This window comes from Callithrix jacchus, chromosome X (genome assembly GCF_049354715.1).
Source record: "Callithrix jacchus isolate 240 chromosome X, calJac240_pri, whole genome shotgun sequence".
In the NCBI taxonomy this organism is placed as follows: Eukaryota; Metazoa; Chordata; class Mammalia; order Primates; family Cebidae; genus Callithrix; species Callithrix jacchus.
In genome coordinates this window covers 133195019-133210094 of record NC_133524.1, presented here as the reverse complement: position 1 = coordinate 133210094, position 15076 = coordinate 133195019, and the positions used below count along the sequence as shown (strand labels likewise).

The 15076-nt window shown below is 41.5% G+C and overlaps 1 protein-coding gene across 4 annotated transcripts in view; it reads right to left on the bottom strand.

The window, feature by feature from the left end:
• Window positions 1-2088: 2088 nt before the first annotated feature.
• The window catches only part of ADGRG4 (adhesion G protein-coupled receptor G4), a 114714-nt gene continuing 101726 nt past the window's right edge, over window positions 2089-15076 (bottom strand). The window contains exons 21-24 of one of the 4 annotated variants that reach the window (XM_035288871.3): window positions 12451-12731; window positions 5748-5849; window positions 4613-4780; window positions 2089-2529 (exon numbers count right to left, since the gene is read on the bottom strand). In XM_035288871.3, the coding sequence (XP_035144762.3) occupies window positions 2492-2529; window positions 4613-4780; window positions 5748-5849; window positions 12451-12731 (589 nt within the window). In that variant the 3' untranslated portion in view covers window positions 2089-2491. Of the gene's footprint in view, window positions 2530-4612; window positions 4781-5747; window positions 5850-12450; window positions 12732-15076 lie in introns of those variants that run through there. The other 3 variants (XM_054250903.2, XR_008478841.2, XR_008478842.2) reach the window with 3 other exon arrangements.

Sequence of the window (15076 nt, the reverse complement as noted above, 5' to 3'; positions counted from 1 at the left end):
TGATGTGTCAGTATCTTTCCCTCCATGTCAGGACTCAGTGAATATTTGGCAGTTGATTGTTGATTGAAAGCAGTCCAAAGTTTCTAGGGTTTTTTTTTTTCCCGAAATTACTTGGGTCCATCTTGACACAAGTGTCAGCCATTTCGTGTGCCCAGGAAAAACAAGCCAGAGGATGCCAGCAAAATATTTAATCAATGTTTTCCCTGCAATGTTCAAACTGCCTTTGAAATGGCAGAAAACCCAAGTTTCCTAATTAGCAAGGGGTGTCATGGCAGGAATCATGAATTTTTCTATAAAATAATGTTTCTGTTCTCAACAGTCTGTCAGGTCATTAGAGATAGGCTGTACATTTATCACTCCAGCAGCAACAGAACAATCAAGGTTTTATTACTTGTTGAACATAAATACAATCACGGGCATTTTCACAGCCAAAATGATCCCCAAATCCAACCACCTGCAGACTGCATTTATTTGTAAATGTGCTAAGTGCAACCAAGTCTTGCTCTTAAATCTATTTTTGAGTGAAGGTGACTTAATATCGTCAGTTCAAAGACATATAACATTCAAGATACTTGGATCATTATTCAGCTTAGCCCCTTCACACACACAGGCATACAGAAAGACGACAGACACACACACATACATGCGCACACACATTCACTCCCTCACCTTCTCCTACCAAAATGTACACATGAAGCCACATGGAGAAAAGTGGATTTGACTCTGATGGCAGACATTCAGGGACCTGAGGGCCAACCTACTTTTTTATATTATGTGAGATGATAGGGGGGACAATGGAGGCCTAGGAGCTTTATACCAGGGACTGGCACCAGTGCTGCAGTCTGTGTGGTAGTCAGCATTAAATTTTGCTTAGAAGATCAATGTGATAACTTTAATGGGGTAGACATGGTAGACTGGGGCCATGAGGGGATGAGTGGTAAGCTGATGGGGATTTGAAAGAGAAAGAAATGAAAATGTATTGTGTTACACTATGCTAGAACATTTTCCGACCTCACCTTATTTGAATTTCACTTCACTTTTAGGATGCATCTATGATCATTATTACATCATGAGGTTGCACATCTAGAAAGTGACAGAGCTGGGATTTGAACCCAACTCTGCTATCTCTACAGCCCACTGCATCATACATACTCACAAGGGTTCTGGGGAACTTGATTTTTGGTATTGAAATGCAGGCATTTATCTTTCTTACTGGAAGGGGCTGGTTATCTTTATTTATTTATGTATTCATTTATTTATTGCTCCAAGCAGTAATATATCCTTTCAATACAAGATTCAAAAGATACAAAGAGGTATATGGTGAAAAGTAAATGCCTCTTCCTCCTTTGCTTCTAGACACCTAGTTGAAGGCAACCACTGATACCAGTTGCTTGTGTATCCTTCCAGAATGTTCTCTCTTTACTTATTTCTACCCAAGGACAAATGTGAGCAGCACACCTGACTGGGAAGCCACAGAAGGGAAAGCTGGTGAAATCCGTCTTCATTGTTCACTCTGTTGCCTTTGGGTGGCTCTTCTTGCCTCTGTCTCCCCACTGTTCTGCTCACCCCTATCTCGTCTTTCCTTCCTAGAGAGAACCACCAGCTTTGAACAGTTTCTGTTCTGTTTTAATCCTCAGGACCCTGCTTGCTGTTCCCTAAGGGGGTGTCTTGGCTGAGAAATTCACCCTTACTAAGGAATTTGTGGGTGTCTGTGGATTGATGGCCCACCCTTTTCACAAAACATGTTTGCATTTTAATAAGAGCTTCAATCAAAAGTATGACTTGAATAATGGGGATCTGAAGGTGCTTTGTCATAACAGGCCAACAGGGCAGAATATTTTTTCCAAAATGTATGACCTTGTGGCTCTTCCTATTTACTTCCTCCGTGGGTATCAGGCCTACTGGGTATCCCGAAACTGACCACCTGAAATTGTTTGGCTTCCATGGCGGGGCAGTAAGGATCCTGGTCTTGACTTTTTTTTTAAGTACACTTAAAGTTTTTAAAACACAATTTCCGATGCTGTAGACATTTCTCCTCTAACTATAGCCTGAAATCTTATCCAAAAAAGAAACAACTATAATGACAAATAGGAGAATGATTCTGACTTTAATATTTACCAAATGTTATCTTATTCTTCCCCTTTTAAAATAATATTTAAAATACAAGGTTGGAGCAGATTGTTTCACAAATTCAACATTTTCCCCAGTCAGGGGTTGGGAGGAGGCAACTATCTCTACTGGGATTTATTGAAAAATTCTGTTTGTGAATGGAATTCCTTTTGGGATTTTTGTTTTGCTCTGTATTATTAAGTTTTTTGATTTCCATAGGTTTCTGGGGGAACAGGTAGTATTTGGTTACATGAGTACACTCTTTAGTGGTGATCTGTGAGGTTTGGGTGCACCCATCACCCGAGCAAGTATACACTTGGAATTCATTTTAATTTCCACAGGTGTTATATTCTTTTTATATAATTAGGCACAACTTCACAACTCAAGGAGAGGAACAGTAGGTATCTTTGTCAAAGTCATCTGCAGTAAAGAAAAAAAGAACATTTTCAGCTGTGGCATCAGGGATTTTGCATGTAGTAGAGGCAGAAGAAAATTTCACTAAATGAAGGAAAAAAATAAAGAAATTAGAAGAGAAGAAAAGGATGCGGTGCCTTCTTTGGACCATTTTATATGAAACTGGGGTGAATTAATTCATCCTGATAGAAGTGTTCGGGCAACTAGTGCCTATCTTCTTCCTACATTGTGAATAGCAGGCAGCATTATTGACCTTAACCTTAACCTAGAAGAGGATATTTATGCACAAACCTTGGAGGCCTTCAAGAGGAGATGATGTAAAATGCAAACACACACACCTATATCCCTTACGGATTTGATATTCTTGCACTGAAAGTTTGGCTATTTCCCAAGTTTGAGAATGCCTGGTGGTACAGAAGGCATGATTTTTCACTCTCTGCTAATAGAATCAAGCTTCTGGCTGCCACCAATACAATGGTAGCACTCAGATTTCAGTTTTAGAGCCTGTGGCAGGTCTACCTGCCCCACTGGCTCAGTTAGTCTCAACTGATGATCACTTTAATGCTGGTTTTCTAGGTCTATTGATTGGTAAGACGCCATCAATATCCTGGACATGGTATTTGCTAGTGATCCTCTGAAGCAAAATATGTACACATAGGGTTGCATATTTGCTACTTAAACATTAGTCCCCAGGAACATCAAGAAATCCAATATTAACTAACTCTCTTGAAAAAATGTTATTTCCCAACCCGCCCCAACTCTTATCTACTAAGGAGTTTCCACGACCCATGCCTTGTCTATGCCATGCCATCCCAGTGCCTTTATATGAGCATGAAGATATATTCACAGGTTAGTTGGCCAGTATGATAAATGAAAGGTTTTTTTCATGTGTACCACTAACTGTTCCATACAAAGATGGGAGACTAAGACTCTATACACTAGTCAACCCCAGCCTAAACTGGAAGATAACGTTGCCTCTTACACAGTCCTGAAGCTGGCAGGCACCTTACAAATTATCCATTCCAGTTCCCTCATATTAAAGGTAGAAAAAATGCAGCTCCAAGCAGAGAAGTGATGTGCTCAAGGTCACAGAGTGACTGACAGAGCTGGAACCTGAACCCAAGCCTTTGAACTCCAAGTTTAATGGTTTTTTTTTAAATCCACCATGCTGCTTCCAGATTGCCTTGGACGTAGACTTGGTTTTTGGAGCCAACATAAAGAAAAATACTAGTGGATGAGGCAGTCCTACCTCCAGCACTACAAAGGTGGAAGAATGACTACAGCCAGGCCACCAAAGTGTGTGTGAACTGGAGTATACTTTGGTCTTAAATAAAGGCAACCAAAGACCACTGCACCATCATCTAATTAGAAGCACACACGCAGAAAGAATCATCGTAATATCAACCTGAAGTTCTTCAGTTCTTGCTCACTTTGCCTTTCTCTTTACCTTAAACCTGTAAGCCAATCCTTTTCCTACACTTTCTCTTCTTATATAATTAGGCACAACACCCCGACCCCAGTTGAACATCTGTCTCTGCTTAGAAATATGGAGTCCTATGGAAGAAGTTCAGCACCTAAGAATGATGTGTATCTCTGAGAGTTTCCTCGGTAGGTATAATAGCCCTGAGAGCCAGAAGACCTGAGTTCTGGCCCCAGTTCTACTGGCTGGTTAGGATGGGCTCAGTGACTGTCAATAAGGCATTTTCCTTTTCCCCAATTGAGGTTCCTCTACTGTAAAATAAAGGGATTGGACTAGACAATGTCTAGGTTCCTTCTGGTTTCAACAGTCTGTGACAATTGTTTTTAATTACTCATGAATTTTCTAACCTCCCATCTCTTCTTTCCTCTATTAGTCTAACAACACATTTATACTTCGTAAATTTACTGGGCACAAAAACACCTATACATGCTTCTGTACACATTTCTATGCTTCTACATACACTTTCTCAGTCAAGAATGAGTCGAGGCATATATGTGCACATATGCATCTAGTTTTGAAGAGGAAGTATCATCCAAGACTCAGTATGTGGTCTCACGTTAGTTCAATACCTCTGGAATATGAATGTAGACAACACAGCCTTTTTCTTACCATTTGGAAAGCTTATTTCTGAAGGTGTGCCTTGCACAGAGCCTAAAGATTTGAAAGTGGAGCTAGTTGCAGTTGACTTGAGGGATGGTATCAACAGTTTGTGCTCCAAGGTCTTCTTTAGTCCCTCCTGTTTATAGCCAATGTTTATCCGACATCGGCTGCTCCCATCTGAAATGATACCAAGAAAAGTTAAAAATATAAAACTCATCAAATTCTATACTTAAAGTAGTGAATTTCATGATGTATGATTTACACATCAATAATGTGGTTTAAAAAAATACAAAGCTCGATGCACAATGTTCATTCTGGGTACCTCAAGGAGTCAGCTTTTTTGTGAAGTTGTAAGAAGTAGGTTTGTACTGTAATGTGTGGTACAGGAAGAGACAATTCACGTACCAAGGATGCCTGCTTTTCCCAGAGCACAAGGACCAGAAGATTACTAATATGGCCGGCGTAAAGTGGGGAATGGTGGAATCTCAGTGCTACTTATAGAATCTTAGAGTTCAAGTGCTGCCTTCCCTAAAGAAAATGAATTTGGCTTTACTGAGACTGGGAGAAGCTGCCTGAATTGGATGGAAGATCCTTTTGATACATAGAACATCAGTTTGCCCGTACTGGAAACATTCTCAAGGGAAGCACCAGCGTTAAGAGGCAACATCTGAGTTCAGTACATCCCCCAGTGTGTGGGCCATCAGTGCACCTGTGCAGCCCATTGGACATGCATCTCAGGAATGCTTATAAGTTCCCTCCATCTCCACCACCACTCCTTGCTTCCTACATCCACTCAACCCACTGTTGGCTACCAGCCAGAAGCCCCTGAGACCCAGTGACTGGAACACAGTAGGCACTCACTCAATGTTCTTTTAATTGAATTGAGACTGATGTGACAGTGAGGGTAAGCAATCCAAGGAATCTGGGCCAAAACAAAAGCATCCCTAGTTTAAAATATGGCCTAAGTCACATCCTTTACTTAACTTCATTCATCTCAGTTCAAAAGCACAAATCATTTTCATGACATGGAAACAGCCTGTGTTTTGATGCTGATGCTGTATGAACTCAAGTTAGGAGACAAATTAATCTGATCAGTTTTGTAAAACATGTAAAATTCAAAACTTCATCCAAACTGACATCTTACCAGAAGAGTTATCCAATCGCAACCACCCACAACAGAGGTGAATCTGCCACTGCTCCCGCACACTCTCCTTCATCACACAGTGAAACACAAAAATGAGGAATCCTAAGCCAGGAGAAGAAGGTCAGTCTTTTTCAGTTTCTTTCACGTGCTGTCACCAATGCCCTGACTCAGGCCCGCTTCTATCACGAGAAATACTGCTTTCAAGGAACCTCAGGGCCATTACTGGCTTTCTGATCTTGTCTTTGTAGCCTCCCTCCCAAAGGCAAAATGGTCTGTATCAAGACTTCATGTCAACTACTGCTTTGCCCCTGCGCTGTCGTTCATCCTAGAGCATGAGAAGTAAGGTAGCCCCGCTCTGAGATTGCTCTCAATGATCCCAACATCCTGTCCTACCACTGACATCCTTGTGTAGTTTCCTTCCACATTGTACCAACAGAATATGGTAGAAGGGATGGCATGTCACTTCCAAGATTAGATTATAAAAGACATATTTCCCTCTCTCTCTCTCTCTCTCTCTCTCTCTCTCTCTCTTGCTCTCACTCTCGTCACTCTGAAGGAAGCCAAGTATTTTGTCCTGAGAACATCCTGGCATCTCTATGGAGAGGCCCACATGATAAGGAACTGAGGCTTCCAGTCCACATTTCCCAGCCTCAGTCAAGTTTTCGGATGACTGCAGCTCCAGATGACAGCTTGACTACAACTTTACGACAATCCCTGAGTCAGAAACACCCAGTTAAGCTGCTCCTGAATTCCTGATCCCCAGACACTGTGTGAGATAGTAAATGTTTGTTGTTTTAGCCTGGTAAAATTTGGGGGTAATATGTTACATAGCAATAAATAACTATTACACATGCTTTTTGGCATAATGACACCATGTTGAAACCACAGATTTGGCCCTCAACTTCTTATGCCAGCCCTGATTTTGTCCTGCAAGTGGGAGGGAGGGGGCTGAAAGTATTTGCCAGCAATGCTGGCCATTTCTCATTGCGACCCTCTAAAATCTCTCCTTGGAAGATAAAAATATGATTTAATATTATCTTGGCTGGGTGTGTTGGCTCACTTCTGTAATCCCAGTACTTTGGGAGACCAAGGCAAGTGGATCACTTGAAGCCAGAAGTTCAAGACCAACTTGGTCAACATAGAGAAACCCCATCTCTATTAAAAATACAAAAATTAGCTGGGTATGGTGGCACATGCCTGTAATCCCATCTACTTGGGAGGCTGAGGTACGAGAATCACTTGAACCTGGGAGGCAGAGGTTGCAGTGAGCCAGAATTGAGCCACTACACTCCAGCCTGAGCAATAGAGCAAGACAGTCTAAAATTAGATTTCCTGCAGTTGGGGGTAGAATTGGCAGAAATAACTCCTGTCAACAGCCTGACTTTTATTCACGGTCCATTATAAAAAGTCTTTATCCACAAAGCCTTTCCAGATGCTTCAAACTGAAACTCATTTTTCCCACTTCTGAACTCTTATAACATTTTGTTTCTTGTATTATTTGCTATACTTAGCCATGTAATTATTTATCTATTTCCCATTTCTCCACCTAGCTGTTAAGTCTTTGAGGGCCAAGATCCGTTTTCTTTTCATATTTATGTCATTTTGACCTTGGTCTTTAGTACACTAAGTGCTGCAGCTCAGTACATATTTGTTGATTCAAACTTCAAGGCACTTGATACGCAAACTCTCACATCCATCTACAACATAGTGATAACTTCTTGAGGCTCAAAATATTTATTTTGACCAAAGTGCAGTTTGGAAACCTTTATTCTCTATACAGGTTTAGATTGCCTCTACATTGGTCAGTAGTCCTGAAGGAAAACCATTAGTGTCAGGGAGGTCTTAACCCATTGCAAACTGAGCACCAGTCAATTGTAAATGTTCCCTAAGCAAATTTCAGCCAGAGCACTACTGGAAGTAAAGAATCTTAACTGAGGCCAGTGACAGTCTCCTGCCATTCTGTCCGGGTTTGACTATACCTCCCACCAGCACCATGTCAAGTTTGGGAGGCTTTGTTTTAAGAGGAAGATGGCAAACAGAAGTATTCGAGAATACAGTGAAGAAAGATAGTGATGAACTTGAAGAAAAGCTGAAAGAGCTGGGGTGCTGTATCTAGATTTAAAAACAAACAAACAAACAAAAAACCTTGGAGTGGAAAACATAGGGTGAGAAGAGATGTTAACTTAGCCACAGATCTCAAAGGGCTGTCATGAAAAGGACAAATTAGGCTTGTATCTGTATGTTTGCCAGGTTAGAACCAGGAGCAATGGAAGAAAGTTCCAGAGCAACCACGTACTAACAAATCACAGCTAGTGTTTATTTAGCAATGAGTATATGATAGGAATTATACTATTAGTCCCATTTTTATAGTTGAGAGAACTCGGAGTTGAAGAAGCCTAGTAAACTTGACCCAGGTCACAGAGCTAACATTGAGCTGCCAGAACCAGGCCTGAATGCAGGAAGTCTGACTAGAGAGCCCAAGGGATAAACTGCTGTACTTTATACTAGCCTCAGCTAAGGAAAACTGGTACCACATCAGAGCTAATAAGACGTTAAACGCGGGCCTGGCGCGGTGGCTCATGCCTGTAATCTCAGCACTTTTGGATGCCAAGGCGGGTGGATCACAAGGTCAAGAGATCGAGACCATCCTGGTCAACATGGTGAAACCCCATCTCTCCTAAAAATACAAAAAATGAGCTGGGCATGGTGGCTCATGCCTATAATCATAGCTACTCAGGAGGCTGAGGCAGGAGAATTGCCTGAACCCAGGAGGTGGAGGTTGCAGTGAGCCAAGATCGCGCCATTGCACTCCAGCCTGGGTAACAAGAGCAAAACTCCAGCTCAAAAAAATAAAAGTAAGTTAAACGCTTTGCTTTATGGAATGGTGAGTTCTCCGTCCCTGGAAAGTTTCAGAGGCAAGTGACTTCCTGTCTCTCGATGTGAAGTTTGATTGGAAAGATCTTGGCTCCCTAGCCCCAGCCCTGAGACTGTGATTCCAGGTGGGAGGTAGCAATCTGGAGGCTAAACGGAATGACATGTCTCGCTAACTTTCCCAAGGGCTTTATCTCCATGGGTAACCAAACAACTGCGGTGACAAATTCAGCAGCTTTCACTGTTCTTCTGAGCAGCAGCCACCTGGAAGGCAGTGCAGCACCCCAAGGAGAGCAAACTACAGTCTCAGAGCAGGCAAAACTCCTCCAGTTTCAGCATGTACAAGGGGTGACAGTGACATCAAGCACCTGTTACTGCTCTGATTTCTTGCATGGTGTTTAGTTAGCTTTCAGACTTAAAGGTTATTCTGTGAATTGCAATGAGCTGCCTGCCAGCTCTCCCCCTCTGCCTGACAGCCTTCCTTTTCCTTTCCAATAACAGATTGATCTGCTTACTCACCAGAAAAACACAGCCATGAGGGAAGATGCCAGGTTTTTGTCACCTGCATTTTTATTTGTCCTCCTTCACAAATAGCTCACCAGGAGCATAATCCCGCTTGACCGCAGGCCACCCCCATCCCCTTCAGCCAGCATTGCAAGCTTGCCATTTGTCTTTTAAATGGCTACTTCATTCACTGTTCCACTGCTCATTTTGGAGGTTATTTGGGTCACATTTTGCGTGCGTGCGTGTGTGTGTGAGAGAAACTCTGGGCTTTGAAAACACCTTTGCTACAAGATGGCATATTCTGTCTTCTACGTATTTTATGCAGGATTGGCAAGACTTGGTGCTTGATGGACATAAGGCATATCTGACAAAGACAGCTTGGCTCTGTTGATGCTGGATCTACGGGACTTTGATTTTAGTTTTCAAGAAATACCCAATTAGAACATGTTGGTGGGAATGCAAATTAGTTCTGCCACTGTGGAAAGCAGTTTGAAGATTTCTCAAGGAAATTGAAACAGAGCTACTATTTGACCCAGCAATCCCATTATTGGGTATATATCAAAAGAAAATAGATCACTCTACCAAAAAGACACATGCACTCTTGTGTTCATTGCAAAGATATTCACAACAGCAAAGACATGGAATCAAACTAGGTGCCCATTAATGGTGGACTGGATAAAGAAAGTGTCTACATAGTCACCATGGAATACTACACAGCTATAAAAAAGAATGAGATCATGTCATTTGCAGCAGCATGGATGCAGTTAGGGGCTATTATACTAAGCGCATTAATGCAGGAACAGAAAACCAAGTACTGCATGTTCTCATTTGTAAGTGAAAGCTAAATATTGGCACACGTGGACATAATGATGGCAACAATAGACAACTGGAGATGCCTAGAGGGAAAAGGAGGGAGAAAGTAAGGGTTGAAAAGCCATAGGGTACTATGCTCACTACCTAGATGATGGGATCATTCATACCCCAAGCCTCAGCATCACATGATATACCCAGGTAACAGACCTGCACATGTACCCCCTGAATCTGAAATTAAAATTGAAAAAGGGAAACACCCTATTAAATTCTGCTTCTGTCCATGCAGGCTCCCTCCTTAGATGCTTCTTTCCATTGTAAGAGTAGTTTTGAAAACACTCCTGCCCTCCATTTTTAAGCTCAAAATTGCCTTGCTTTCTTTAACCTGTCTTTCCACAAAGTGAGTATATTTCTCCTCAGAATCAGTGAGCGAAAAAGAAGCCTGGAGTTACCAAGTGGAGGAAGTCTTCACGGGCACCTGGGTACTAAACCATTTCCGTGGACACTCTACACCAAGCCTGGTTAAGTTCTTGAGGTTAGAGAATCAAGTTAGAGTACTGCAGTGTGGGCCAGGCAGTTCTGTCCAGAAAAAAGGTGTAGAACCATCACCAGGGCCTCAGTCCTACACTAGAATACAACCTTCAGTTCTACACTAGGATTCAAGCAAGTGCCAGCAGCCTCCAAGGGAACTGAGCGAGGGTGGTATGGAGCGATTCTAAACATTCTGTTCCTACTACCAGAGGCAATAAAAATGGCACGTGAAGGAAGAACAACACACTTTGTGACTTCTTACATTCCAGTTAGAACATGGCTGTATAAAGTTGGCAGCATCTGGTGGGACAGAAAGTTTCCATTAATCCATCTCACTGCTCTAAAATGAGATGGTTTCTTGAGTCATAAAACATAAATGCAAAAGCCATGCCTTCTGCTTCACTGCTTTCCCATCTCCCTGCAGCACTTTGCAAGTGCCTGGCATATAATACCTGCATGCCAGTTAATTTTTCCCAAGGCCCCTCAGGGATTAACAATGACCACAATAAAGGGTTCAGAGGTTTGTAAGACACTACATTAAAACAAATTTTTAAAGGCATTTTTTTTTTCATAATAGAGCTTTTACCATGCTAATGCATATTGTGCTATTCTAAGAACGGGGGGATGTATTTGCCACATTTCTCAAAGTTATTTGGCCATAGAACCTTTTCCTTGCGGGAGCATCCCATGGGACCATTAGTATTGAAAAGAAGGGCTTATTAATGAAAAAAATAGTGGAGAGTGTGAAGGGAAACTAACTCAATGAAATGCCAAGTTGACACTCAGCCTGTCCCAGTAGCCAAAATGGACCAAACTTGAGGATAAAAAAGTTTGGGGTAGAATCAAAGACTCCCACAAAATCATTTTGCATGCCTCTTCCCCCCAATATTTTTAATAGGCAAAATCAGGTTAAAATGAGCAGCAGCAATTATTCAGATTTATATGAACCACATCCCTACCTTTTTCTTTTTTCCTTTTTTGAGATGGAGTCTCACTCTGTTACCCAGGCTGGAGTTCAGTGGCACGATTATAGCTCACTGCAACCTCTGCCTCCTGGGGTTTGAGTGATTCTCCTGCCTCAGCCTCCCAAGTAGCTGAGACTACAGGCGCACATCACCATGCCCGGCTAATTTTTATGTTTTTTAGTAGAGACAGGGTTTCACCATGTTGACCAGGCTGGTCTCGAACTCCTGACCTCAAGTGATCCTCCCGCCTCAGCCTCTCAAAGTGTCATGATTACAGGCATGAGCCATCGCTCCTGGCCCCTAGCTTTTACTACTCATGCCATCTTTTGTCTACCATTTCGTCACTTCATTGATAATTTGTTCATCTCATCGGAATAAAGGAAAATAATTAAAAGATCTCTAGGGCCTTTAGTTCAGGATCATCTAATTCGACCAATTATGGTAACTTTTTGAAGATTGTTATAGCAAAATCAAGGCTAGAATCTTGGCCTTTCCCACAGCCTTTGCTTTTAATCTTCATTCCTGTATAATTCTATGATCGTGTAGCCTGGCTCTTTCCCAAAATATTAGGATATCAGATGCAGATACAGCCTATGGGATCAAAACTTTAATGTTTCTGCTTTCCAGTTAATTACAACGTTTAGCTGGATTGTGTACCTCAAAATGTCAACATTAGTGTGAATCTGTACATTTTCTAGCACAATGTGTTGCTACAATGAATAGTGTAAGAAGTGTTACCAATCAGTGTTTGATACAGACATTTTCAACTAGCTAAAGTTGGGTTAGCTATCTAGGCTTCTCCCTATACCCTTGAGTTAGAGAGAGTGAGCTGTGTGTGCATTTAACGAAGACTAACATCTAGTTAATGTTTCCAATGGCTGCCTATTAACTCAATGAGAGCAGGGGTCTCTTGAGCATTTTCTTCTCTTTTCACTTTGCAACAGGTGAGATTATTTTCAAAGCAACAAAAGCTTTGCTGGAGGTGTAGCTGGCCATGGAAAAGGCAAAAAAGCAGCAGTTACCTTGCAAAGTGTTAAAAATAGCAAAAAGATACAAGAAAAAGATTCTCACGGGTCCCCAGGCAAAAAAGGCAAACCCCCAGGTGAGGCCAAGTAAGAATGTCAGGCTTGTTGTGCCTTTGAGGTCATGCAGGATCATCTTCCGCCGAGTCTTCTGGCTTTGGGATTTCACAGAATTCAGTTGAGCAAGAACAGTGCAGAACATGAAGAGATTCATGAGAAATATGAGGCAAAAATAAGCCACCACTGAGATGTAAAAGATATAATCATCTTTAATCCAACAACTGTAAGAAACAAAGAAGACTATCATGAGAAAGGGAAACAGAAAGTCCTATTTCTCAGAGACTGAAGATCATCTATTCAGTTTATTTCACCCTAAGGGTATCTAGCCTTAGATGAACTAGACAGAGTTCACTCACACCAACTGGAGGCAGAGCTGGGACAAGAACCTGAGCCCCAGTTCAGGGTTCTTTCCAACTCTGACTCAGAAATCCTAGAGGATGTTTCTGCCCTACATATGCAGAAACCTCTCAGGCTAATTCCTTAGGAAACTATTTTCTTCGTTAACAGCAGAAAAACAAATGATGTATTTTTTCCCAAAGAGGCTCTCTGATGCCGTGCTCCCCTCACCGCCTCTGCACACCCACCCAACCACCTTACACCTGAGCTCTTATTTGTAGGATGAAATCTACTTCACATGGTTAATATCACAGTGAAAGGACGTGAGCAGTGAGTGGCTTTTCTGAATGCTGTATCAAACAATGGTGAGATTATGAAAGTTAATGAAAATGCAACAAAAACAGCATAGCTCTAGGTGTACTGCTTTAAAATATGATGTATTTGGATGACAAATGTAACACTGGCCACGAAATTGATTAATGACTCTATAGATTTTATTAAAGAAAAAGCATGCAGTGCCTCACATGAACAGATACTCCATTTAATAGCATTTGCAATTACTGGAGGCATTGTCCCTGATTTTTGAACACAGACAAGCTTGACTAATTTAACTGTGTGTCAACTTAGTTGAGCTCTCTTTTCTAAAGCCAGAAAAATCTCTTTTGGTCATGTTGTTTATATTGGTGTGGATACTTTCACATATGTGTGAGTTTTTGTGTGTGTGTTGCAAACGTGTTAAAAATATTTAATTTTCCTAATAGAGTCTGATACCTAGGGTTCCCTGAATATCATTGACATCCTTAAAGTACGCTGTAGAAAACTGTTAAAAAGACATAGTGTTGTATGTTTGGGTAGAAAATCACCTCCAAGATATATTGTTAAGTGAAAAGACCAAGTTGCCAAACGGTGTATATCTACCATTTGGGTAACAAAGTGTGCGAGAGAATATTCATACAAATTTGATTGTTGGTAATAAATTGGTAATATGAATTACCTGAAGGAGGGAAACTGGGTAGCTAGGGGTTGGAGAGGGGGTTTACCTTTCATCCTCTACCCTGTTGTACATTTGGATTTTGTTCCATGTGCATGAATTACTTCAAAATATAATTTGAAGAAAAAAAAACAACTTTGGAGCTGCCTGCCTCTTACTAACAAGTCACATCTGAAAAGTCTCTTTTGGGAAAAAGTGGAGTTGATTTTGTTCTGGTTTTGCTTTCGCTCTTGCTTTTGATGGTTCAAGAAGAATCACCATTAGGTAGACACTGGGGGCCTTTTAAGTCACAAAACAGGCAAGGGGGAGAGGATGGAGGGGGAAATGAGAAGGAAGGGAAGAGAAAGAAAAGATAACAAGGAATTTTAATTAGAAAGGATCTGCTGCAAAGGGCAAAGTAATTTTGACCTCCTGGAAACGGTCATCTCAATATGAAAGACGGGTGAGTCTTGGAGCAGGACCTCCCACTGGATTCCAGTCCAGTGGGAGAGGAAATCTATAGTGGAAGAGAACTTGATAGGCAATGATAAGAAGAATGGAATAATCCGAAGTGTAAAATGAGATTGTGCAACCTAAAGGACCACAGGGCAACTATCTACACACCTGTAAAAGAAGGTTCCGAAGAGATGGCGTGAAGTGAATTGCTACTCTCTTGTGGTTGTGATTGGGAGAACTAAAGAGATGAGCTTATACGTCAAATGGGAAGAAAAGGAAAAACATGAAAAGCAACAAGAGAACAACAAAGCAGAGGCTGTTTACAAAGGAAAGCTGTTCAGTTTTCTTCAGGGACGATCTTTGTTGTTGAAAGGTAAAAAATGTTTTCCAAATCATCTCAGAATTTCCTTGTGGTGGACACTAACTCCTTTCAATGACCTGATGTGTGAGTTTTGTAATCATAATAGCTGCCAGTTATACAGCATTTACCATAGAACAGGCAACATGCTGAGCAACTTACATACATGTTATTATTTTAATTTGCACAGGACATTAAGAGGAAACATTATTTTCCCCATTTTCCAGAGTCTGTAATTGAACTAAAAGGTAAGGTAACTTGCCCAAAATCATAGAAGACCTGGGCAACTAACCGTTACATGAATGTGGCCTTGACTATGTTTAGGACAAAAGGGCTTAGGCTAATTTCATCCTGAAGTCAGGGTCAATTCCAATCCCAGGCTGACAACACTTTACCATACCCTGCTGGGTCAGAGCCCCGCCACCAGAGAAGCAGAGATGCTGGTA